The following is a 25,756-nucleotide window of genomic DNA, read 5'->3' on the forward strand; positions in this document are numbered from 1 at the left end:
CTTACTGGTAAACTCTGAGCTGGTGAACCCCAGACTCTAGGAATGACACAAGTCAACAACATTTGAACACTCAAAAACACACTAAAACAACACTCAAAAACTAGAAACCGTGGGAGTACAGTACACGATTCAGACACAGACAGACATGTCGAAATGACTCAGATTTGAACCAATGAGGAGTATCATTCCTGATCCAAATAGTCATTTTTGTGTTTCTTTATATCAAACAACTTTCACCATTTCCTATTATATGACTTTTTCTTCTTTTACATTTTTTTTTGTCAGCATGACATGTGCAATTTTGTGAAAATCCCTGGTTTCTGATCAAATCCATTGCTGTAAAACCCCTGAGGGGAGATCATGTGACAGGTCAGATGGTCAGCTACACGTTTCCTATTTCAGCAGCCATTATCTTGTGATAGTGAAGGCTTGATTCTCACTTCTCTATTTCATTCAAGCTCTCATATTATTGTCACTGAGGCAACTAGCTCTATTTTTCAAAGCACTCCAATGACACTACTGTACGTGTATACAGTCACCTCCATAGGAAACACACATCTTTACTTGAGTCTTCCTTCAATTATTACAAACAACTATTTACTCAGTAATTCTCACACTATACTGTAGCTGTGAAATGCCAGTAAGCATGCAGTTTTGTAACCTTTGGGTTTTCTGAGAATAAGTCTTAAGTTCCGTAATGTCACTGAGAAACAAAATAAACTTGACTTGTTATTGTTAAGCTGAGAGAAGGTTTCTCTTTGAGTGTATTAATTTGTGTGTGTGTGTGTGTGTGTGTGTGTGTGTGTGTGTGTGTGCGCGTGCATGCATGGGGTGTGTGTGTGTGTGTGTGTGTGTGTGTGTGTGTGTGTGTGCGTGCGTGGGTGTGGGTGTGTGTGTGTGTGCGTGTGTGTGTGTGTGTGTGAGTGTGTACGCGTGCGTGCGTGTGTGTGTGTGTGTGTGTGTGTGGGTGGGTGTGTGTGTGTGTGTATACATGGATGCCTGATGAATGACAGCGTACCAGAAGGTCACCATGCAGAAGGCCAGGGGCCAGGCCAGGACCAGGGAGGACCTGAGGTCCACGTCCCCCCCTCCCTCCTCCTCCTCCTCCTCCTCCTCGAAGCCCCACAGCCACAGCTCCTCCAAACTCACTTTGTGCTTCAGACGGTAGCTCGCATTTGACCTGAAGAGAGGCGGAGAAAAAGAAACAACAATTTGGAGGTGGACTCAGGAGGTGTCATTATTTTCTGCCAACAGGACTACTACCACTACTAGGTCAGCCACCCATTGGTGCTTCCAGTCATCCCGATCTTCCATACATCTGGCTAGCTCCCTGATCTTCCATACATCTGGCAAGCTCCCTGGTCCTCCATACATCTGGCTAGCTCCCTGATCCTCCATACATCTGGCTAGCTCCCTGATCCTCCATACATCTGGCTAGCTCCTCGGTCCTCCATACATCTGGCTAGCTCCCTGATCCTCCATACATCTGGCTAGCTCCCCGGTCCTCCATACATCTGGCTAGCTCCCTGATCCTCCATACATCTGGCTAGCTCCCTGGTCCTCCATACATCTTGCTGGTTGTTTTGCAAAAACAGATATCTCCCTTTGTATTTATTATCTTAAATCAGGTTTTTTATTTTAGATTAGATTAGATTCAATCTTATTGTCATTGACAAGTACCAAGACAAGGAAATGCAGTTCGTCATCTAACCAGATAGTGCAAGTTTGTTACGTTACATTAAGAGAGTAAAATTCGTAGGCTTCGGTTCTTGACATTTCAGCACAAGACATAAGGCAATAGGCATAATACAAGATAAAGGAGATAATATTACAGCTAAGACAGGATACTAGTGATGCAACTAGTAATAATAGATAGTTCAGTAATAAAGTATGGAAGCATGGTGGACTTAATTCAAATGTTAATGCAATTTGAGATTGCAATTGCATGTTCCACTTTTGCATGCTTTCTTTCAGTCAATATTCAAAATCAATTGCAATCATATGATTTTTATTTTCATTTTCATGTACCTGGTATGCACATTCGCTGTCAATATTAAAATGATAATGCAAAGCCATTTGACATTTCATTTTCAAAAGCATGCACTGCTTTGTAACTGATAAAATTCAAAAGTTCATTCTAAAGTGAAAATTACTATGCAATCCCACAATAGCATTTTAATTTTCCTCTTTTGCCTGCATTATTTGAGTCACCAATCGCTAAGCCACGCCCCAAAATAGAAATCGTCCAATCATATCACAGCAAAAGTCACTACAGGCAGAAAACTCGGACAAACAACTCGCTAATATCTGATGGTGAAAAGCTTCTAGACTAAATATTCTTGTCATCTTTAAAATGTGTCTATTACTTGTTGTGGTAAATCAGAAATCAAAAATGTGCCAACTCCCGCCATTGTAAGTCATTGAATGTCATTCAGTCACAGTCGGTCAGTCACTGTCAGTGAAGTGTTGTTTGTTTGTCCGAGTTTTCAAAGGGGGCGTGGCTTAGCGATAGGTCTATTGTAATGCAATAATAATGTGATTAGCGTTTGCATTTCCATGTTCTAGTAAACACATCCACTTCGTAGCTGACAAAATTCAAATGTTGACCATTTCATGCAATAATGGTATTGCATGAAACACATACGCTTATATAGGCTAATATATTAGATTATACAACAGTTAGTTCAGAAGTAATTCGATTGGACAAGAGGCATTCCATGAGTACTGATACATAACAGCACTGGGACATTTAACTATGTATCACTCCGCCGCACAGATGTTCTACTAAATGACCGTTAATTAGACTACATGTTTGTGTTCAGGTTACTAGGCAACAGTCCAAAGTTCAGTTGCAGAACATTTTTTATTTTATTTTTATGATTAAATAAACAAACAAATCATAATCTGTTGTCGCTTATTACTGTTAACTAATAAATCGCGCTGTAGAACTGTTGTATAAAAGCAATATCACACTCGAGGTCATGCTGTTATACTGAATATCAGCACGGCTGTGATTCGGTCGTAGGTATGAGGCCGGTATTTCCCTTGCTTAAATATATTATTCAAATTATCCCATTCTCATGGTCTACCGGCCAAATTAAATTTAGCTCAATTCTCTGCGATCACGAATAATAATAATCAGACTACATGCACAATCACTTCCGCATTCTACTAATACAGCTCATTAGCTTCCGGTCCAGCGCTGTTCCCCACCAGCTGTAAACAGCTATATTTTCAATTATTAGTTCTATTGTGTCATGTCATGAGCATCTGACCAGGGAATCAAATTGCTGGATCTATGGACCTATCGCTAAGCCACGCCCCCTTTGAAAACTCGGACAAACAAACAACGTTTCACTAACCCTAGTAATATAACCCCCATAACCAGTAGGTAATGTGCGTACGTAAAGTCAATATGACGTAGAGTTACGATCGTTTCCACGGTCAAATCGACTCACGTTGAAATTGTATAAACCACATACTTTGACGTGGTTTTCTCCGTACGACACAGGTAAAATCAAATTTGATCCAAAGTACTTTCTATGAGGCCCCTGCACAAGGCTGGAATGGGCTACAAGACCATCAGCAAGCAGCTTGGTGAGAAGGAGACAACTGTGCGAATATTTGAAAATGGAAGACAGACAAAATAATCATCAATCGCCCTCGGTCTGGGGCTCCACACAAGATCTCGCCTCCTGGGGTATCGATGATCATAAAATGCATCTGGTTAGATGACGAACTGCATTTCCCTGTCTTAGTACTTGTCAATAACAATAAGGTTGAATCTAATCTAATCTAAAAGAAAAATGATTTAGTACAATAAATACAAAGCAAGGTATCTGTTTTTGCAAAACAACCTCTCAAATGTTGTACAGTGTAATCGGGAATCATATTTAATTGGATCTGTAATTATTATAAGTATTAACCAATACTTGGATGTTATGACATGTATTATCATAAATAATAAGGTAAACAGTAGGACGAATCACGTTTAAACCGTTGTCGATGCAGTCTGGAACATAGATATTATATGTAGGCCTATACTGTATATTATGGTCTGGCGAGAACGTTCGTTGCACGGAAATTGACAGGGTGAGAGAAAAAAATGTGGCGTTTCCGTTTGACTAACCATTTATATGCATCGTTTGCAGGAAAAGTGCTATACAAATAAAAAGTTATTATTATTATAGGCAACTATGGGCGTCAAAAGGGGTGGGACAAGACGTTCGTTCACGTGCGCAACATTTAGAGTTGATTGTGATTCATAAGGGAAGCAGGTGTGGAACTTGCCAATTCCACTGGCGTGCGCACCGTTTTGTAAATCCGAATGTTGGTGTGCGTAAATGTTCTTGCTTTCCGTAGGTACGCAAACCGTTCACGCTAGTTCTACGCAAAGCTTTATAAATGAGGCCTCTGGTGTCTCTGGCAGTGACCTGCCAGCCTCATTCTCCTGACTGCTATTTACAATACAGATGCTTGTTGGTAATATGCTCTCTTGTCGATGTTAAGTACTGCACTCAGCATTCTGGTGTAGCACCCATCTAGGGACTTCTGCAGGGTAGGCTTCAGGGTCCAGCATTCACAGACTTTGCCAACAGGAAAAGTGATATTATAACACCATTGGGTCAGTATTAGGACTGGAATTCTGTCCATACTATTAACTGCAGTGTGACCCACGTCTCTCTCCGTAGAGTTAAGAGAACAAAGAGTGACACTACCCTTTTATCTTGACAGAAATAGTAATCTAAAGCTGTTTTAATATAGATTGATTACTCTCATCACACAGAAGGAGGAAATGCTCTGATTTTTATCTTCTGACAACAGGCGTTGTTCCGTGACCAGTTTCCTGTCTGTCTGTCTGTCTGCCCGTCGATGAAGTGGAAGGCACTCACTGGCCTAGATTCACCTCTTTTCATTTCATACGATTTTTAAACTTTCATTTCCTCATGTGTTTTCAAGGACCCACGCACACAGTCTTGTGGACATGTTTGTTTCTGAGCAAAACATACAGTAACTTTATTATTATTATTTATTATATATGAGAATCCATCTTGAGCCAGGAGTGTGATGGAAATGTTATTATTTTTTGGTTTCTATAGAATTGTCTATATTGTTTTCCTCTCATTCGGTATTGCCATGGTGGGGGGGTTGTATGGTGATGTGATGTTCTAGGGGGGCTTGTCTATCTTTGCTGGTCCAATTGAGATCAGCGAAGTCACTGTCGCCTGTTTTTTTTCTCCTTCATGGTTTTGTTTTGTTTGATTCTGATGATCAAGTCAAGGTCCACTTTCTCTTCTCCCGGGCCTCCACGGAACACCTCTCTCTGAGTAGACGACACACAGGCCCTTTTACCTTCACCATCGCCTACTTCCTGGAACTACTCCCTACTGAAAGACCACAGTGACACGGGTCTGTTAGCAGCAGGCGGGGAGCGGGGGAGGGAGGGAGGGAGGGAGGGAGGGTACGGAGGAAAAAGATTGAGTGAGTGAGTCGTATTTGATGTCTGTGAGTGAGGAAAGAGGGGAGGAGGAGGAGGAAAACAAAGACGTATTTGAAATCAGTGTTCTGCAAGGAAGCGGCTCCAATTAAGGGCTCCATTTTCTACTGTCCAATATTACCGTTACATTATACCAATGGAGCGTGTTGCCAGGCAACGGTAATTAGTCAGATAAAAAAAAAAATTAAAAAAAAGGAGAGGAATGTCATAGACATGTACAGAACAGAACTGTCATAGACATGTTATAGACACTAATAACACAAAGACAATACTACATTCAATTAAAATTAAAGAGAGTCATACACTGTCAAGACACCGACAGTCAAGAGACGTACAGACTCAGAATCATATAGGAGACAACTAGATAGTCTTGACTAGACCCTGAATTATACCCCTGAAGCTCTTTTCAGACCAGTAGTTTAGCCCATCGATATTATATATACTATAAATATCTATGGTTTAGCCCCCTCACTGTGCCTCTGATGGAACAGGGGGTAGCTATGGAGAAAGTACAGTTCTGTGAGAGGAAAAAAACCTGCCGGCATTCAAGAGAGGAGAGTGACTGGACTCAACACCTGAACAACGCCTCCACTCGCCTTTGAATCAGAGAAATTATTTGATGATTCAAGACCTGTTAGCTTCTATCGTGAACATCACACATAACATTTTGTTAACATAACACATAACATCTCAAATTAAACATCTCAAATAAAAAGACAACTTGCATATACACGTACTCCCTTGACCTAAACATGCTCTGTCAGACATTTCAAAAATGTATCTGGTGGGCCAACAGGATTTCCCACAAGAGACACCATTATTTAGAATACTTTCATCATATAGAAAGGATGATGATAATGATGATGATGAAGAGAAAGTGAAAGCTCTCTCTGTGTCCAGTTCTGCTGTGGCTAACACCTCCCTGAGAGGGGACGACCCAGTATTCTGCTGCTGTGTATTTAAGGTGACTGTGACCTTCCTCTAATAGAGAAGCTGTGTGGAAGGAGAATTCCCCTGACTGCAGTTCTGCCATTCACTTCCCTGTTCATACCACCGTGCCTGGATTCAATCAAAACAAATAGAGAAGAGTAGCTCTGGGTCATGTGAAATGCTGCATCAGTGAGATTGCACTCTACCGCCAAACGTGTTTTGTGTTTGTGACGCAGTATTGTTGTGTGAGAACTGATAACTTCCTGATATAGATTCGGTAATCGGTACACTAGTCTGTCTTTCTGTACCTGTGGGGATCTGCTGTAGACACAGTAATGGGAATCTCACGGTCAGTTTCATAGCGTTGTTCTTGGGCCAGTCTCATTCAAATAGAGAGATACAGTTAAAAGTGTATGTGGGGTGTATGTGTTCATATTGTATGAGAATGGTGTGGCGTATATTGGTGTATATAACATGTGTGTGTCTGTGTGTGTGTGTGTGTGTATGTGTGTGTGCGCGCGTGCGTGTGTGTCTGTGTGTGTGTGTGTGTGTCTGTGCATGCGTGTCTGTGCATGTGTGTGTGTGTGTGCATGTATGTGTGTGTGTGTGTGAGTGTGCGTGCGTGCGTGTGTGTGTGTGTCTGCTCGTGCGTGCGTGTGTGTGCATGCTTGTGCGTGTGTGTGAGTGTGTGTATGTGTGTCTGTGCTCATGCATGCGTGTGTGTGTCTGTGCTCGTGCGTGTGTGCGTGCGTGCCTGTGTGTGTGTGTGTGTGTGTGTGGCCGTGTGTGTGTGTGTGTGTGCTCTTACTTCAGCTTGGCCATGACGAGGACGTCGCTGAAGAGGAAGAGGTGTCTCTCTCTGGTCCTCAGCCCCTCGGTGACCTGGACACACTGATCCAGGACCAGCTCTGCGTTCTCGCTGCTGAGGCCCAGGACGAAGGGACACTGCTCTGCTACCCAGCATGGAGCTTCCTCCCTGGGGCAGAGAGGACACAGAGAGTGGGTGACAGAGCCATGGGGAGACCAGCCACTCAATGAACATAGGCGTACTGATATGTGACACGTTCTAATGCTTTGGTCCTCATGTCAGGATCTGATGTAATGATCTGACTTTTCTTTTCGAAAAATGTGAATACATTTCCGCGTTGTTGAAAATCAACGACACATCGCTAGTCAAGTAACACAGCTTGTTTTGTGAGCCTGCTAACAATGTAAAGTAGTGTTATAGTTACAGTTTTTCCCAATTTCTAAAACACAAAAGCCAATCCTCTAAACCAAATGACCAGTTCTCTAAACACATTTAATAAAACTAGCCCCCATTTGCCAAAACCATAAACACATTTCACATGAAGACACAATTCACAAAACACAATCCTCCTTTTCTCATGAATCTAAACACATTTTGTCTAGCTAAAACACAAGTTGCAAAAAACTCTGCTCAAATTCTCAAATTAAAGCTCATGTGATGCAAAATGCTTGCCACAGTCAGCAAAATTTGAACACAATGAACACACCTGGCTTCATTCATTAAACATAACAACTCAAAATGTAAGACACTTGTTGCAAATGATTGTGGTGTGTGTGTGTGTGTGTGTGTGTGTGTGTGTGTGTGTGGTATAGTTCCATAAATACATTAAAAAAACATCACACCTTGAACATTGTTTTCAGTGAGTATTGTTGTGTGTAATGGATCCTCTGTAGTGTTTGCATTGAGTTGTGATACAGTACAGTAGTGTACATGTGGGAATACAGTAGGATACATGTGGGAAAACTAGGGTTAGGGTTAGGTGCTAGGGTGCTAGGGTTAAGGTTAGGGTTAGGATTAGGGTAGGGTTAGGGTTAGGGTTAAGGTTAGGGTTAGGGTTAGACATGCCAGCATGTACCAAGTCACCCTAGCACCTAACCCTAACCCTAGTTTTCCCACATGTACCGTATTCCCACCGTATTAATTCGCTTTCAGAATCAACATGAACATTTGCATCCAATAGCTGTGAGTTTTTAAAACAGATATAGAATGTTCAGTACATTTGATGGGTTGTGTGAAATTGGCATCATATTGTGTTATATATTAAGAATAAAATAAAAAAACAGGAGAGGGACATTTTATGGAGTGTGTGGCTGGTTTTCACTTGACAGTTTGTTTTCCTCTCATCCTACAGTACGCCCCCCCCACACACACAAGCTAACGCCCTCACTCTTCTGACCTTAAAGGTCATGAATAGAATAAAAAAATCTAACATATATTTATTTGTTTTTCACATAACCAAAACATGTTCTTACCCATTACATGATGTTTAACAGTGTTTATATCTAAACTCATATTTAAACTCAATGTCCTAGTGCCTATTTTCTTGCTTTTGACTTGCTTAGGCCATCCCTCAGCCTATCTGAGTCTGAGCATGGAATGCTATGATTGTCTCTATACACCAGAGGTATATGTTGTGACTGCCGCTTCTGTTTCCCGGTCCTGTCTTTTTGTATCCTGTCTTTTTGTATCCTGTCCTGTCTTTTTGTATCCTGTCTTTTTGTATCCTGTCCTATCCTTTTTGTATCCTGTCCCGCCGACCTCCGCTGCCTTCCCCCCCGCCATCTCCCGCCTTCACTACCGGACTGCAGTACTCACCGCCTTCACTACCGGACTGCAGTACTCACCGCCTTCACTACCGGACTGCAGTACTCACCGCCTTCACTACCGGACTGCAGTACTCACCGCCTCATCGTTCCTGTCCCCCGGCTCTGTGTTGCCGACCGACCCGCTGCGCGCCCTCAGACATCGCTGGCCTGGCCGTGCTGTGCTACTACCCTCGTCCCGGGAGGTAGCCACCGCTCCCTCCCCGGTTCGGGGGTTGCCATCTCCGCAGGTGAGTGTCGGTCCTTCCCAGCCTTCACTCACTGCTGCGCGATTTGGTCGCTGGCATGGCACGGCTAGGCTGGCCGGCCGCGCGGGTTCGGTCCCAGGCTGGCAATACTGATGACAACGGCAACGGCGGCACCGCGCTGTCGCTCTGGTTCACTGCCTGTCGTTCTGCCCTGGACTCCCGGCCATCTCACCTGCCCCCCACCTCCCCCTGCCCTTCTCTCGTCTCACCTACACTCACTGAACCACAACCATCGCCTCACTGCTGCTGCTGCCACCAAGGCAGGCATTCTCCGCTGCCGCCGCCACATCCATTGAGGCTCCCAGCAACATCAACACCGGACTCTACACCACCCCCCCCCCTCCCCGTTCGCTGACTCTGTGTTCCATGTTACTTGTTGTTTTTGTGTTTCCCCATGTGTATCCTATATTGTCAGCGTCTTTGAGCCTCGGAAAAGCGCTATATAAATTTAATAAATTATTATTATTATTATTATATGTATGAATCAAAGTGAAAATGCATATGAACGTTTGTTGTGTACTGTACTCTTAGTATACTGTATGAAAAGGATCTGTCTTCTTTTGACTACCGGTATATCGCTCCCTTCTAAGTTCTTAAATACCATATGTATTCAAACTGATACCTAGAGGGACTCTCCCTAGCTACCGTCTCTAATCTGCCTGGTCTCACCACTGAAGATATCCACAGTACATCACCAAGTGTGCACAGTACCTCACACACTCATGGGTTAAAGAACACATGACCTTCAACAAGCTAGTATACGTCAACACTCTTGTCCCACCCACTGCAGTGAAACTAACACATTCCTTCCCCCACAGTGAAGTTTGGTTGTGTGTTGAAGGGGTGGGAGTGAGAGAGTGTGATGTTCATCTCTGACGGTAGTGAGGTAGTCTAGTTGAACTCTCCCACAGCTCTGTCTGGAGGATTGGGGGCAACATCAATTACTGGAATGGCTAATCAAAGGTTGGAGGGCAAAATCATTCCCGTGGCCTGGGGTGGTCCAGTGTTCTAGCACCATGGCCTACAGTGCACACTTACATTATGCCCATGTCGGAATGGGTTCGAATCCGGCCCATGCCCTGCTAACATACCCTCTCCTCCTTACTTTTCTGTCTTTCTTCACTATCTCTATTCAATAAAATACAAAATATAAGAGTGCCCCATTTAAAAAAACTAAAAAAACATAATTTACTCATAATGAGTCAACATCCTAAAAGCATTGAAAACATTAATTGGATCACAATTAATAACAACATATTGATGACAATGGAATGATAAACGATGAGTACAGTATTCATGCATGTGCATAAACCATATAAAACAATATATAATTGTAAATGGACTGACATTCTGTATATTGCGCCTTATTCCAAAGTGCTTTACAATGGCCTCTCATTCACCCATTCACACACACGTTCACATGTTAGAGCAAATTATTCAATAATGGCAGCCTGTTTCGTTTCAAGATGTATAAGAAAAGATATTTAATATTCTTCTGCAGAAGGAGGAAGTTTACAGGTTCGTCAGACGGATCTGAAGATTCAAAGTTCCTCGTAAAAGTCCAGATCATTCATTATGTCTCAGTATTTATGCACTAAGGTACCCCTAGGTAAGAGGTCCGCCCTCGGGTGGGGTCTAGACCAATCATGAGCAAGGGGTGTGGGTTTGTCCATGGATGAAGATGATGGGGGATGAAGGTTAAGGGGGAAACGGCCCCCACTTTCTCCTAGACACACAAAGGTGGAAAAGGAACACAAAGGCTACAACTGGTTCAGTCCACTTCTAGAGTACTGGGTCTGGGGAACACAAAGGTCCAAAACTGTTCTAGGTGGCTTAGTTCATTCAGATGCAGGTCAGAAGTGAAAGAGAGCAATCAGGTCATTGTAATCATTTCAATGTGTCTGTTGTCTAGCCAATGTCAAGCTTCAAGTAGAGAAACTGGTTTCATTGTGTGACAACAGGAAATCATTTTCTATAGCTTGCTGTAGATATTCAATTTAAGATGATGGAGTTTGAATCTTAAATGTAGCTTATTACATATAATCATTTTCTCTCACACACACACCAATGGCGGCAAGCTATCATGCAAGGCGCCGGCCCACTCACTGGGAGAAATATGGGGTTTCAGTGTCTTGCCCAAGGACACCTCGACATGTGGCCAGCCGGGGTTCGAACCGCCGATCTGCAGACCTTGCGATCATTAGATGCTGGCTCTACCTCCTGTGCCACAGCCACCCCATTAAAAAGATAAAAGTCCAGGGCTTGTGAAACACAATGAAGGTAGACGATTGAGCATGAATATGCACTGAACTGATGGACAGTCAGTCATTGTTTTTTCTACTGGATTCTTTTTGTTTTTTACCCTGTGTTCTCTGTCAGATATTTGCCAAGTATCTAGTGAGCTTTTCTACAATCGATTGAAAGACAGACGATCAATATCAAAGTAAATATTAAGTAAGTAAGTAAGTAAGTAATGTTTATTTATATAGCACATTTACAACGACAAAAAAACTGCCGCCCAAAGTGCTTAACAGAAAACACTAGTAAAAGAGAAACAACAGATAAATACACTAAAAACAAGGTGCAATATAAGCGCAGTGTCAGGAGGCAGGCTCACCTCAGCTTCAAAGGCCAGGGAGAAAAGGTGTGTTTTAGCTCATTTAAAAGCCTCGAAGCTCTGGGCGGATCTGACGTGGAGGGGGAGGCTATTCCAGAGCCTAGGGGCTGCTTTAGAGAAGGCTCTATCCCCTCTCGTTTTGAGTCTGGTCCTAGGGACCTCCAGCAGCAGTTAGCTGATCTAAGGGCTCTGGATGGGGTATGGTGGCGCAATAGGTCAGCCAAGTACGGGGGTGCCTGCCCGTTAAGTGCTTTAAAAACAATCAAAAGTAATTTAAAATCGATACGGAAGCGGACGGGGAGCCAGTGGAGTGAAGCCAGGATTGGGGTTATGTGGTCACGCTTCTTGGTGCCGGTGAGTAGTCGAGCAGCAGCATTTAGGACTAGCTGCAGCCGACAGAGCAGAGACTGGTCGATGCAGTAATCCAGCCGGGCTGTTATGAAGGCATGGATCACCTTCTCTAGGTCCTTCTGCGGAAGATAGGTCACTAGATCACTAAATCACTAGAAGATTTCTGACTGAGGAGCAGATGTTTGAGCCAAGGGGACCTAGGGCATCGACAGAAGGGCCTAGAGAAGTGTTGGCAAATAGAATTATCTCAGTCTTGCTCTCACTTAAATTGAGGAAGTTTGCACTCAACCATACTTTGATGTCAGTCAGGCAGTTGAGCAAGTGGATTATAGTGGCCAGCACGCACGCTCCCCTCTACACAACTATGTGCAATATGACAACCCTAGTCGTCTATCTGTACAGTATAGTATAGTGGATAGTGTACATAGCCTTTATTTATGTAAACCAGCTCCTTCCCTTCTTGTTTTTTTTTGTGTTTTTTTTCTTTCCTAGCACCAGGGGAGCCACCCCTCCTAAATTTCGTTGTTTGCTACCTGTACTATAGCAATGACAATAAAGACCATTCATTCATTCATTCATGGGTTGGTAGAGCAGGAGGTTTGATGAGGGGGATTTCAGTGGGCTCAGAGTGGGTTCAGACAGCTGTAGTCAGAGCTGGAGGAAAATCCCCTGTGATGACACCTGTGTCCTCAGCTACCACACAGTGGGCCATGCAGCCCTCCTAAAGCTACAGAGGTCACATCTGACTCAGAACGCCCCCAGTCAACATGTGGTTATACTGTAGACAGGGGGAGGGAGAGATGAACTGAATGTCTGAACTGCAAATGAGCGGTTATGTATATTGGTAACAAAACAATCAAGTGCACTAGGAACTGCTATACTGTACAGCGCTTTGAATACTTCCTGCTTGTCTGTCATAGAATATGCAGCAGGAGCATTAGGGCTGTATTTTATAACATTTACTTGATTTGTTTAATCAAAGGTTCAATTTCCTTTTTTCATTGTCCATTGAAACGATTGAAAGCCTGCTCAAACGAATAGCTCTGTGTGATAGCTAAGGGGATCTCTACTGCCACCCCTGGACTGGTGGTGTTACTGCAGTATGAGCAGAGAAGAGGAGAGGAGAGGAGAGGGGAGGGGAGGGGAGGGGAGGGGAGGAGAGGAGAGGAGAGGAGAGGAGAGGGGAGGGGAGGAGAGGAGAGGAGAGGAGAGGAGAGGAGAGGAGAGGAGAGGAGAGGAGAGGAGAGGGGAGGGGAGAGAAAAGGAGACCCACCTGATGGCGTACCAGGGCATGCCCAGGGCCCTCCCTAAGGCCAGGGATGGGGCTGAACGGCGTCTCTGAGCCAAACTGCGGAGGTGCTGTGAGGAAACAGAGAGTCAGAGCCTAACTTTAGCATAATGGTATGTATGGTATGTAACATACAATATGGATTATAATGGACACACGCAGACACACATACACATGTGCTCACACACATGCACACACACACACACACACACACACACACACGTGCACACACACAGTGTCTTTTCATTGAGCCATTTTCAGAGTTGCTAAGCATGTACGTGATACTGCATGAATTTGAAAATCCATCATCGAGGGGCCCAGGCTCCGAGCATTCTGGAGCAAATGTATGCTGGCCAAAACAATGATGGCTTGTTCAGGCATGGGAAAGGAAAAACAAGAAGGCAGCCCCCATAATTCATAGCCCCTAATCTCCCCTCTCTATGGGGCTAATGAGTGTTCTCACACTTACAATGAGAAATGATTTCCCAACAGGATTTGTGTGCCATTTAATTTGATGTAATTATTATTCCTCTCTTTCTTCACCCCAAATGTTGAAGAACAAAAAAATATATATATAGATTTCTCATTCCCTCAAATGATTGGTCATGTGACCTTGCTACATGTAAAGAAGAGGAAGTCTGAAAACTGGTTGGATGATTTGAAGATTATTTTCATCATAAAGGCCACCCCTGCAACAAGGGACCATGCTAACCATCATGGATGTGCTGCTGCCATGACAACTGTCTGAAATGCATTACTGAACATTACTGAACATAGAAACAGTGACTTTTCAAACCCTTCTTGTAGTTTTCTCCAAGTTAATCATACAAGAACGGCCATTTCTGAACACAAAGGCTTGTGACAATCAGTGTGAAAACAACAACTGTCTAACCTTCTACCCTTCCATTAAAAAACCAAAACTATCTGATGCCATCATGCTCTGGTGCTCTTCCCAGACAGAACAGACAGAACCTGGCTTACGTGCTTAGAAGAACCAAATTGTCTGCATGGCACTTTCCATGATGAGCAAAGTGCCACGGGCTGGAAGTAAACGTCTGCCCCCCCTCCCCCCCCTCAAAGACAAGGAGAATTAACAAAGCACCCCCCTCTCCTCTTTCCACTGGCTCCCTGCCTGCCCTCTCTCTCTCTCTCCAGAGCGGTGGCCCTTCCAGCAGGGAAGAGCAGTAGACCGGCTGGCACACAGGCCTGCTGCCTGCAGGGGAGCATCGGCCCACAATGGTCCTCGTGTGGTCCACTTCCCTCAGCCCCCAGGACCACCAGAACCACCAGGACCACCAGGTCCACCAAATGGACTGGTAAATGGACTGACTTATATAGAGCCTTATTCCAAAGCGCTTTACAATGGCCTCTCATTCATCCATTCACACACACACACACACACACACACACACACACACACATTCACACATCAATGGCAGCAAGCTACCACGCAAGGCGCCGGCCCGCTCATTGGGAGCAATTTGAGGTTCAGTGTCTTGCCCAAGGACACCTCGACATGTGGTCAGCCGGGGGTTCGAACCGCCGATCGGCAGACCTTGCGATCGTTAGACGCCGGCTATACCTCCTGATCCACAGCCGCCCAAGGGCCACCAGGGTCACATGCAAACCTAAAACACGCTTGTGTGTGATTCACTGGATCGGTGATTCACTGGATCGGTGAGCTGTAAGCCAGTCACAGGGCCATCATGATGCTCTCTGCTGCAGACTAGACTCCATTAAGTGTCAAACTGATATGTACTTCCTTTATCGACTGCGTATCACATCACACAACATCTGTGTGAGGTGGCTTGTTATTAGATTTAGATTAGATTCAACTTTATTGTCATTGCACAGAGTACAAGTACTGGAACAACGAAAAGTAGTTTGGCATCTAACCAGATGCAGTGCAAATCATGTCATAGTGCAAAAGACATGATATAGATAGATCTCTTTCCCTGTAATGTGGCTCGCTGCACCCTCTGAGGCTTAGACCGCTGCGCCACCGCGGGGCATAGGTTTTCTGTTTCTTAATGACTTTTTAATCAATAGTCTCATGTTTTCATCTGACCATACTTTGATTCCCAGCAGTCATTTGTAAAAAAAAAATAAACGTGGTCTTGTTACAGTAATTGCAACGGGACACATACAGTGCTGTATGCTTGAACCTCATTAAAGTATGTGAGAGACGGGAGGAAGTAGTCAGAAAACATGCTCTTCTCAGACTCCTTTGAACTATACTGTGAAGTTCTAAATATTCTAAATTATTATTTTTTCATTGTCTTTTTATTGTCTTATAGTTGGTGGTTGATTCTAGCTCTCCCTGCCTGAGGTTCAGCTGAGGTGCACTAACCTCATCTTGACTGATCAGTGGTATAGACTAGGGGTAGGCAACCTTTTTGATATGAAGTGCCATTTTTAAATTTTCTTGTTAGTCAGTGTGCCAACCACAATATCAACATTAATTATGACTCGACATCAAACCAAACCAAACAGACCAACAGATCTGCAATTTTATTCCACAACATGAACAACAATTTTCAGCAAAGAGCTATGTATGCAAAGCCATGTATGCTAAATAAACCTAAAAATGTAACTAACTGAAACTTGAACAAAATTACCAACATAACATCTAAGACAACTAAACTTTGTGATGCGTAGCACAACTTTAAGCAAATTGGAGCGCTCAATTTCTACCAAAGTTGCTAACTGCGCTCCCTATGGTTATCATTTTAATAAGTAGGCCTAACTGGAGGGTGATTATACAAGGGTCTTACTTGTATGAATTATAATTTATATTTATATAATTATTTGGTTGTTACTTACATTTTATTCTTTTATTCCAACCACAACAAACATATATTTTTTTTGGGTTGCAAAGAGCTATGTATGCAAAGCCATGTAAACAGTCCTAACAATCAATGTTGTGATCCCTGGCCCTGTTTTCCTTTGCTCAACTCCATTATCTGGGGGTGGTACTTGGTCACTTTAAGTTGCACACAATTAATGCAACCGCTCCCCTCTGTTTCCCGACCATGGCAGGGGCACCATCTGTTGTCACTGCAAAAATCCTGCTAATGTCAATCCCTCGCTCCACAAAATGCTCGATAAGAACTTTAGCGATGTCCTCACCTTTTGTTGTTTCTGGCATTGGTTTTAGGCAGCAGAGCTCCTCCCTTACAGCAGAATCACAGTATCTTGCTATGACAGCCAGACGTGGCATGTCATTCACATCTACGCTCTCATCAAGTGCGAGGCTAAACACCGTCGCATCTTTCAAACCAGCGGTCTGCTGCGCTTTCACGTTTTCTGCCATTTCTCCTATTCTTCGTTCCACACTTCTGTCTGACACTGGGATGTCTTTTATTCTTGTGTTTTATTGTGTCTTTGTTTGATAAGCCTTCAAACAAAACATCTGAGCTACAGAGGAAAGCCTCCTTAATATATTCTCCATCAGTGAATGGCTTTCCACGTTTCGCAATGCAATGAGCAATGCGAAAGCTTGCTTCAGTTGCGTGATTTTTAGCAGTGGCAAATGCTTTAAAGGTGCTGGCCTGCTTCCCATACCTTGACACAGCACGTCTTATTGATTCGGCCTTGTCTGCTTCATCCTTGAACGACTTGAGTTATATTGATACAAGTATCGAATCGAATTCAGAATTTTACTTTGAAAATTGGCGCCAGAATACGGCTCTCGTGGAGTGGATGAGAGACTAGGGCTGCATTCGTAAATTCGCCCTGAGAGCGCCGGAGCGTCCCTGAGACTGCCTCTAGTCCAGTCATGTCAAAGTCAAATACACAGGGGGCCAACATTTAAAAATGGTACAAGTGGAGGGCCAGGCTGGTTCAATGTTTATTAAAACTCGCAATTATTGCACATATTGAACCAATACCAATAACACAGCCTATATTGCACTTAACATTAATCATTAAATTAAGTAAAACATAAATAAAATCAGTTGCAATATTTTCTCAAGGCTCTTTCAGTAATAAATTAAAAACGTTTTATTTATTTATTTTTTTAACAGGTAAACAGCTAAATGTAATTTTCATTCAAAGCTCAATGGCAAGATAAATGCAAAAATGAAACAGCATGCATTAAAAACAAATCAGTGTGCTGCTCCGATCCTCACCAATGACTGTCTTCTATAATAAAATTAGAAAAGTTAGTGCAAACTTGCAAAAGTGCAAAACAGTTGCATTAATTTCTTAGGCAACATGTCCCTGGGTCCATTCAACTGGAGAAAAAATAAATAATTCCCTTCAAAGAAATATCAAGTCCAAGTCCTTTCTGCTCACTTGTCTGAGGCTGAGCCCGATACTTGGTGTCTCATCTTGAGTACAAGTTCATTAATGTTTGGGGTCAGGCTCTGAGCTGAGGAAATCCTCAGGATTGAGTTCAGATGTTCATCACTAAGACGACTCCTATGTGATGTTTTGTTTAGTTTCATCAACGAAAACAGTTGTTCACACACGTATGTGCTGCCAAACATAGACGGCGTGCGAGCAACTTGGGTGCGCAGCTCAGGCATTGTGTCGGGGATGAAACGAGCAAACTCAGCAGCGCCACTGGAGCTCAATCAGCGCCATTTGGAGATTTGCTGGTGCACTTTCCACGTCAACTGCAAATGGATTGCTGAGCAGTTGAAGCCTCCTTTTTTGGGCTTCAAAGTCGGAAAATCTCCGCCTGAATTCGGCAGCAAGTATGCCGAGTTTGTCAGCAAACTGTACTCGGGAACACTCGGGAATTGACGGCGATGTTTCGGCCTCCACTGTGACTGTGCTGCTGCTGCTCATGACGAGTACTGAAGTGAAGAGAAGACGCGGGGTCGCGCTCGCTCGCGGGCACTCGGTACGCGCCAATGCATCGTGGGACTTGTAGTATTATGGTGCTGCGGGCACATAATACTGCGGGCCGGTTTTAATAGTAATTAAATATCATCCCGCGGGCATGAGAGAACTCATTCACGGGCCTGATCCTACTTGGTCCCATTGTGACATTGAACCTAGTGTGCGCGAATTTACGAACGCGGCCAACATAAAAAAAAATACTAAAAAAAATAATACATTCTCGCACTTATTGATTAGCTGTCGCGTGCCACTGTTTAAGCTGTCGCGTGCCACTGCTGGCACGCGTGCCATAGGTTGCCGACCCCTGACTGAGTGAGTGAGTGAGTGAGTGAGTGAGTGAGTGAGTGTGTGCGTGGGTGCGTGCGTGCCTGCGTTCGTGCGCGCGTGCGCGCATGCGTGCGTGAGCCTCCTTGGTACAACACTCATCACTCACTCTTGCTTTAACTTCTGGTCCTTGGTCTGATATAGAAATCTGATTAATCCGAACTAAAGCATTAGTTGATTAATCTGTTTGATTAATCACTTAAACTTGACAGCCCTAAACTAAAGACATTACATTACAAATACAGATACAGTTGGTTGGAAAAATAATTATTATGAGACACTGGAGGAACGCAGGGGAGCCGTCTTTCCAGGAATGGTTATGGAGTTGGCAAAGGTGGCATCATACGAACAAATGTCCTTCAACTCTATGGACAGAACTGAACAATACACAGCAAAATGGGGAGGCTATTTGGGATATATTGCTAGTCGGTAGTAAGACTGAAGTTAACAAATTGGATGAGTGATGAATGTAAGAGGTGATCTATGGGTGCTTTTTAATTAAATTTTTTATATTTTATTTAATTGTATATTTTGTCCTTTTCTCTATATTATTTTTGTCTGGTGACAGCAAGAGTTATTCTGTGATATTATAATTTTATACAAAAGTTGTATCTCAGAGTTGCTGTCCCCCACTATTTTCTGACCTGTGCGACTCTCTCTAGTGTTTTGAGAGGCTAAGGTTAGGACATGTTCAACGAAGCTTCTGTTGAAGGACTGAAGATCTGTTTGATTCACCTTTCTTCTGAGTTTCCGAACGAAAAATAGCCTGGACAGGTATTTAGACAGCACATGGCCAAGCCCGCTGGTCTAAGTTCAGTTTGCTGTCAATTATTGCACCAAGGTAGGCCTACTCGGTATACTAGAGCTGTTTATTTTGTAGATCTAAAGTCATGAATCTTCAAAAGGGCATATGTTAGAGCATATTTTGTTTGATAAGAGGACTTAACGTTTACAATTATGCAATCAGGAGTGACTCCCCGCGGCAGCAAGACAGGGGTCGTCCGCTAACCGTGTCCATGGCAACACAATCAATCTGTGTTCACACACTCAAAATAATAATAATAATAATAATATTAATAATAATTATAATTATAATAATAACCTTTGTATAGCACTTTTCCTGCAAACGTTGCAGCTCAAAGTGCTTTAACATATCCACACAGCATAACAAATAATAAGCCTAATAGAACAATAGTAATCAACAAAACACACAACAATAGCAATAATATAAACTAGGCTACATAAAATGAAACCTTGAAAGCTGCAAAGGACCACACTAGTATTCAACCTTTAACAATCTACTTTATACACAAGAGCCCAGAGGAGCACATTCTCAACTGAGAAGCGAACTACTGAGAAGCGTTAAAGTGTCATCATCAGTAACTCACAGGGCGCAGAGCAGCACCGTCGTCATAGCTTCCCCTCCTCATTGCTGCCGCTCCATGGTCCATGCTCATCCCGGTACCTGGTCTGTTCTGTGTCTCTCTATCCCTGCCTGTCGGTGTCCTTGACACTGGGCTGTGTTGAGGAGCACAGAGGAGCAGTGGTCTGAGTACCGCTGAGGATCTGCTACACCACCACGATCAGAGAGCAGCGGCCGGATGGGGGTGCCCAGCGCTCCTGACCGATCTTTTCAGCTGGCGCTAATGAGGGTTTAGAACAATAGAGGCTTGGACGGACAAAAGAGGAGAGGGGGTTCTGCTTGACCTGGGCCCGCTGGCCTCGCAGCCCCGCTCCGCTCTGAGCTCCGGCAGCCCTCCCCTCCCCTCCCCTCCCTCCGGCCGACCCCTGCCCCAACTCCGCTTGGAGGGCTTCCTGTTATAATGAGATCGCTAGGCACCCCACCAAGCGCTCGCCCCCGTTTCCAGACTGGCGGTCGTGACGACCAAGGCTGGCAAACAAATACTCTGGTAAGACGGGGCTCACACCAAACTCTCTCCTCTCTCAGGCTCCCTGCTGGTCCAGCCATACACACCGACACTGTGTAGTGGTGTTGTTGGAGTGTTTGTTTACAGTGCCCTTCATAAGTATTGGAAAGCAGAAGCATTTTTGTTGTCTTTTAGCTGTATACTCCAGCAGTCTGAATTTGAAATCACACAATTCAGGTCAAAGTGATTCTTAGCTTTAATTCAATGCTTTTTCCTATCAGATTGGCTTCATAATTCTTTAAACATAGCCTACTTCCCCTATTTCAGGGCTAAAAAATATTGGAAGCATTGACCCCTCTAGATGCTGGGTATATTCTCTGGTGATGCTCCAGACTTTGAATTTCCCTCTTCAGCAAATTATATGTTCAATTAGACTTAGGCAGACACATGGGTTTGAAAAGCATTTTTAACAGGGATGATGCTGATTTCAGAGAAATTATTCTTTGGTTGTGAAATTCAATTATTCAGGCCTTACATATTATTTACAATATTTATCCTCCCATAATGGTGCCATGACACCTCATGTGATCCATCAGATTGCCCAGATGCATGCAGCACATTAACACACACAACAAAGTATATTAGGATGCAGAGTTATGCAGATATATGGACTGAGGTCTCACACCTAATCACCATAATAGAAGACCCCTTGAAGCGGATATCCTTAATACATGTATGAGAATTAATGTGCTGAAGATCTAAATCCACATAATAGAGACGTGATATTTAACCAAGCTGATATCTACCACCCCCAATCCATCATCAATCATATCCTTCCTTGCGAAGCAATCAAGATTTCAGAGAAAAGCTACACCATGTGAATTTGACACCAAATTCAGCCACCACTGTCAGCAGGATGTTAAGTATACAGCGGCTTAGCACAATAATTGTGCACTTTTTGAAGAAAGCATGACATTTCTACCATAGTTAGTACATACCATAAGGTTTATTTTCAGATGTAGAGGGAAGTCAGATTTTACCCCAGAGGCCCGGGAGGCGAATTTGCGAAACCTAGGATGGTAGGGGAAGGCAGGGCAATACCGCTACCTGATTGGTTGGCGAAGCACTCGTGATGAGCCCCCTCATTGGCTGGCGAGTCTACCATCTAATTAGCCAGACTCCTTGCTATAAGCTAGCAATATTGGGCTAACGTAAACGTTATAATGCTAAGCTAGCAATATTGGGCTAACGTAAACGTTATAATGCTAAGCTAGCAATATTGGGCTAACGTAAACGCTAGCTAGCTGAAATGCGGCGTGTGAACGGGTTGAAATGCGTGTGTCTCACGCCCAGAGAAGTTAGAAGTCATAAGGAAACATGTTTATTGACTGGGCAACACAGTGTAAATACAGTACTAGCCTGACCTTGGTCATGTGAACCAGCTTCATAAAATAAACCAGAAACACTCATTCTGCAGTCTGCATGTTTTATTCTGATATTAACCAGCTTGTTAACATTCAATTTGTCACATTGTAATAATAATAATAATAATAATAATAATTCATTACATTTATATAGCGCTTTTCCGAGGCTCAAAGACGCTGACAATATAGGGGATATGGGAAACACAAAAACAACAAGTAACATGGAACACAGAGTCAGCAAACGGGGGGGGGGGGGGGGGGGGGGGGACAGGGGAGGTGGTTAGGGGTAGGGGGGGCTGTATGCATATCAGGGGGGTGGCAGGGTTAGGGGAGATGGGTAGGGGTAGGGGAGGTTGTATGGGTGTCAAGGGGGGGGGGGGGGGGCACCTCCACATGGCCTGCAGCATGTGAAACACGCAGAGGAGGGGAGTGGTCTGAGGGAAGGCATTTTGTAGTGCCTGTCGCAGGGCTTTGCAGTCGTCAGTCATGATGACCTGTGGGCCTAGTTCTCCTCTTCCATAAAAAGCATCCTCTGGAAGGATGGTCATCAGCAACTTGAGTCCTGCTGTGATGGTCCTTTGTGACTCAGAGGTTGTGATGATGACTCCAAGTGGCAGCCCACCTGCAGTCGAATGGGTCAGCAGGAGAAAGATCCTGCTATTCATGCGGTCACAGTTTCCTGACACAAACAAAAACAAACTTTATTTAGCCATGCAAGTCTTTAAATGACCACTTCCCTCATTATCAATCAGCTTTATGTCCTTCAAACCTGAAGAATCCATGAACATCAGTTCTCCACTGTGTTTCCCAAGCCTGTGGACCCTCTTCATTAATGGAGTGCACACAGCGATGATGGTTTGCCCATCTGTGGTCTCCTCCATCCTCACACAGGTCTCACCCTGCTCCATGTTGTAGGCCTCCAGACGTTGCTGGAGGTTTACTATCATAGCGTTCCCAGATGCTGCTACATACTCCCTCTCAAAAATTGAATAGTATAATCTGTAATGGCAATAAACAACAAATATGTTTCCATCTTTTGTCCCATGGGAGATGTTACATGCATTAATGCTTACTTGATTATTGTGACTATTTTTGAATATGCTAACGTGAAACTAACCGATAACAAAAGTAGATATCTGGGCAGATGGACCGATCTGCTGAGGCATATAGGTAAACATCACCCTTCTCCTCCTGAATAGAGGTCAAATTCAAGATGGCCGCCAGTCCACAGTGTCTAATGAATGAATGAATGAATGAATGAATGAATGAATGGTCTTTATTGTCATTAATACAGTACAGGTACCATACAACGAAATTTAGGAGGGGGGGCTCCCCTGGTGCTTGGAAAAAAGACTAAAAACAAGAAGGGAAAAAGAGCTGGTTTACATAAATAAAGGCTATGTACACTATCCACTATACTATACTACTATACTATACAATAAAACACTGTGCTGTACTCTATGCTATGCTATAAATATCCTAACATTTCCTATATCTGAACCTTATGTACACAAGGGTTATCATATTGCACATAGTATTGTTGCACATTCATTTAAAGTGTCGCAGTTTGCAGGTTTGAAATGTTCACAGTTGTATTTCAATATTGCACTTATGTTTACAATCTATTTTCTGCCATCAAATTGTCTAGATTGTCCAGGGCCTAGAACCTAGGTCTTTGCTGTGTTCAGGGCCTGAATGGCCCTAGGGTAGAAGCTGAGCTTCAGTCTATTTGTCCGTGCGAACATGGTCCCGAACCGCCTGCCTGAGCGCAGCCGAACAAAGTGTTCGTTCCCAGGGTGGGATGGGTCCCTGGAGATCTTGGAGGCCTTCCTGAGGCAGTGTGTGTTGTACAGCTCTTCCAGAGAGGGGAGGGGGGCGTCGATGATCTTCTGGGCCGATCTCACGACTCTCTGTAGCGCTTTCCTCTCTGCGGCTGTGCAGCTGGAGAACCACACGCAAATGCAGTAGGTGAGGATGCTCTCCACTGTGCAGCGGTAGAAGGTCACAAGCAGCTCCTGTCTGAGGTGGTATATCCTGAGGACTCTCAGGATGTAGAGCCGCTGTTGTGCCTTCTTGATGATGGCTGCTGTGTTGGTCCTCCAGGACAGGTCGTCCTGTATGTGCACCCCCAGGAATCGGAGAGTTGAGACTCTCTCCACGCTCCCTCCATCGACGAGCAGGGGCTGGACCTCAGATGTTTTCCTCCTGAAGTCCACGATGATTTCCTGGGTCTTTTACTGGTTCAGCAGCAGGTTGTTAACCTTGCACAGCTTGCCCAGCTGCTCCACCTCATCCCTGTACGCCGCCTCGTCCCCCCCCGAGATGCAGCCCACCACGGTGGTGTCGTCTGCAAACATTATGATGGAGTTGCTGGGGTGGACGGGGGTGAAGTCGTAGGTGTAGAGGTTGTAGAGGATGGGGCTTAGCACGCAGCCCTGGGGGGACCCAGTGCTGAGTCTGAGGGCTGTGGAGGTGTGGGAGCCCACCCGCACCCTCTGGGGGCGGTCAGACAGGAAGTCCTTGATCCATGCGCAGATAGAGTGTGATAGTCCCAGGTCTAGTAGTTTGGTCACTAGCCTGTCTGGAAGGATAGTGTTGAAAGCAGAGCTGAAGTCCACAAAGAGCAGTCTCGCGTAGCTGTTCCCCCTCTCCAGGTGGTATAGAGTGTTAAAACACGCTAATGTTAAAACACGCTTAATTTTGGACCAAACAGAGTAGAAAAACACTTTAGGTGTCCTTTCCAACTAATTTAGGGATGCCCATTCATTCAAAATGCAATTAGGTCAAAGTCAAGGTCAAATTACATTGAAATTACATGATTACATGAAACTTTGCTTCCATTTTGACACTATTCTTATGGTTAGTGTAGAGGAGTAGTACACACTATGCAGACATAGACAGGCAAAGGATGCAAAAAGGTGCTTCATTTCCAAAACAAAATTGTACACAGAACTCAAAGTACACACAACTAACAAACTAACGACAAACCGACGAAAGACAAGGGAAGACATGAGGGGATATAAGGGAAGACATGAGGGGATATAAGGGAGGACATGAGGGGATATAAGGGAGGACATGAGGGGACATAAGGGAGGACACAAGGGGATATAAGGGAGGACATGAGGGGATATAAGGTAGGACATGAGGGGATATAAGGGAGGACATGAGGGGATATGAGGGGATATAAGGGAGGACACAAGGGGATACAAGGGAGGACATGAGGGGATATGAGGGGATATAAGGGAGGACACGAGGGGATATAAAGACAAGGGAAGACATGAGGGGATATAAGGGAGGACATGGGGGGATATAAGGGAGGACATAAGGGGATATAAGGGAAGACATGAGGGGAACAAAAGCACAGATCAGTGCACTTAAGTGCAACTTTGGCACACTTGCACCATCCAGTGCACCCTTTCTCACAGCTTCAGGGAGAGTGGTCCAGAGCGGCTGCCACCCAGTTCTTTCCTTTGTCCAGCCCCAGTCAGATGGCTCTGGCATCTCTGGATCCAGGACCAGTACCTGGTTCCAACAGTTGGCCTGGTAGCAAGTGCGCTTGAAGTGCTCTTTGAGGGCTGCCTGGGTTGGAGGAATGTTCTCTAAAGTTCTGGACTTCTGTGTGAAGAGCTGTTTCCTGGCACTGGTTCGGTCATACATCAGCACCACAAATCATTCTAGCAGTAACTTTGATTCTTCACTGACCTCACTTGGCATGCACAGGAGTTCATGG

The 25,756-nt window shown here is 44.2% G+C and overlaps 1 protein-coding gene across 1 annotated transcript in view; it reads right to left on the minus strand.

Annotated features, from left to right (window-relative positions):
• Positions 1–20,164, minus strand: part of tagapb (T cell activation RhoGTPase activating protein b) — a gene marked incomplete at both ends in the record, with an annotated part of 27,352 nt that extends 7,188 nt beyond the window's left edge. Inside the window, 4 exons of the mRNA XM_080525338.1 lie at positions 1,030–1,180; positions 7,236–7,403; positions 13,548–13,633; positions 20,123–20,164. Of these exons, the coding sequence (XP_080381464.1) occupies positions 1,030–1,180; positions 7,236–7,403; positions 13,548–13,633; positions 20,123–20,164 (447 nt within the window). The remainder of the gene's footprint in view (positions 1–1,029; positions 1,181–7,235; positions 7,404–13,547; positions 13,634–20,122) is intronic.
• Positions 20,165–25,756: the final 5,592 nt, after the last annotated feature.

Source organism: Nansenia antarctica, assembly GCF_963989245.1.
Source record: "Nansenia antarctica genome assembly, chromosome: 1".
NCBI classification, from domain to species: domain Eukaryota; kingdom Metazoa; phylum Chordata; class Actinopteri; order Argentiniformes; family Microstomatidae; genus Nansenia; species Nansenia antarctica.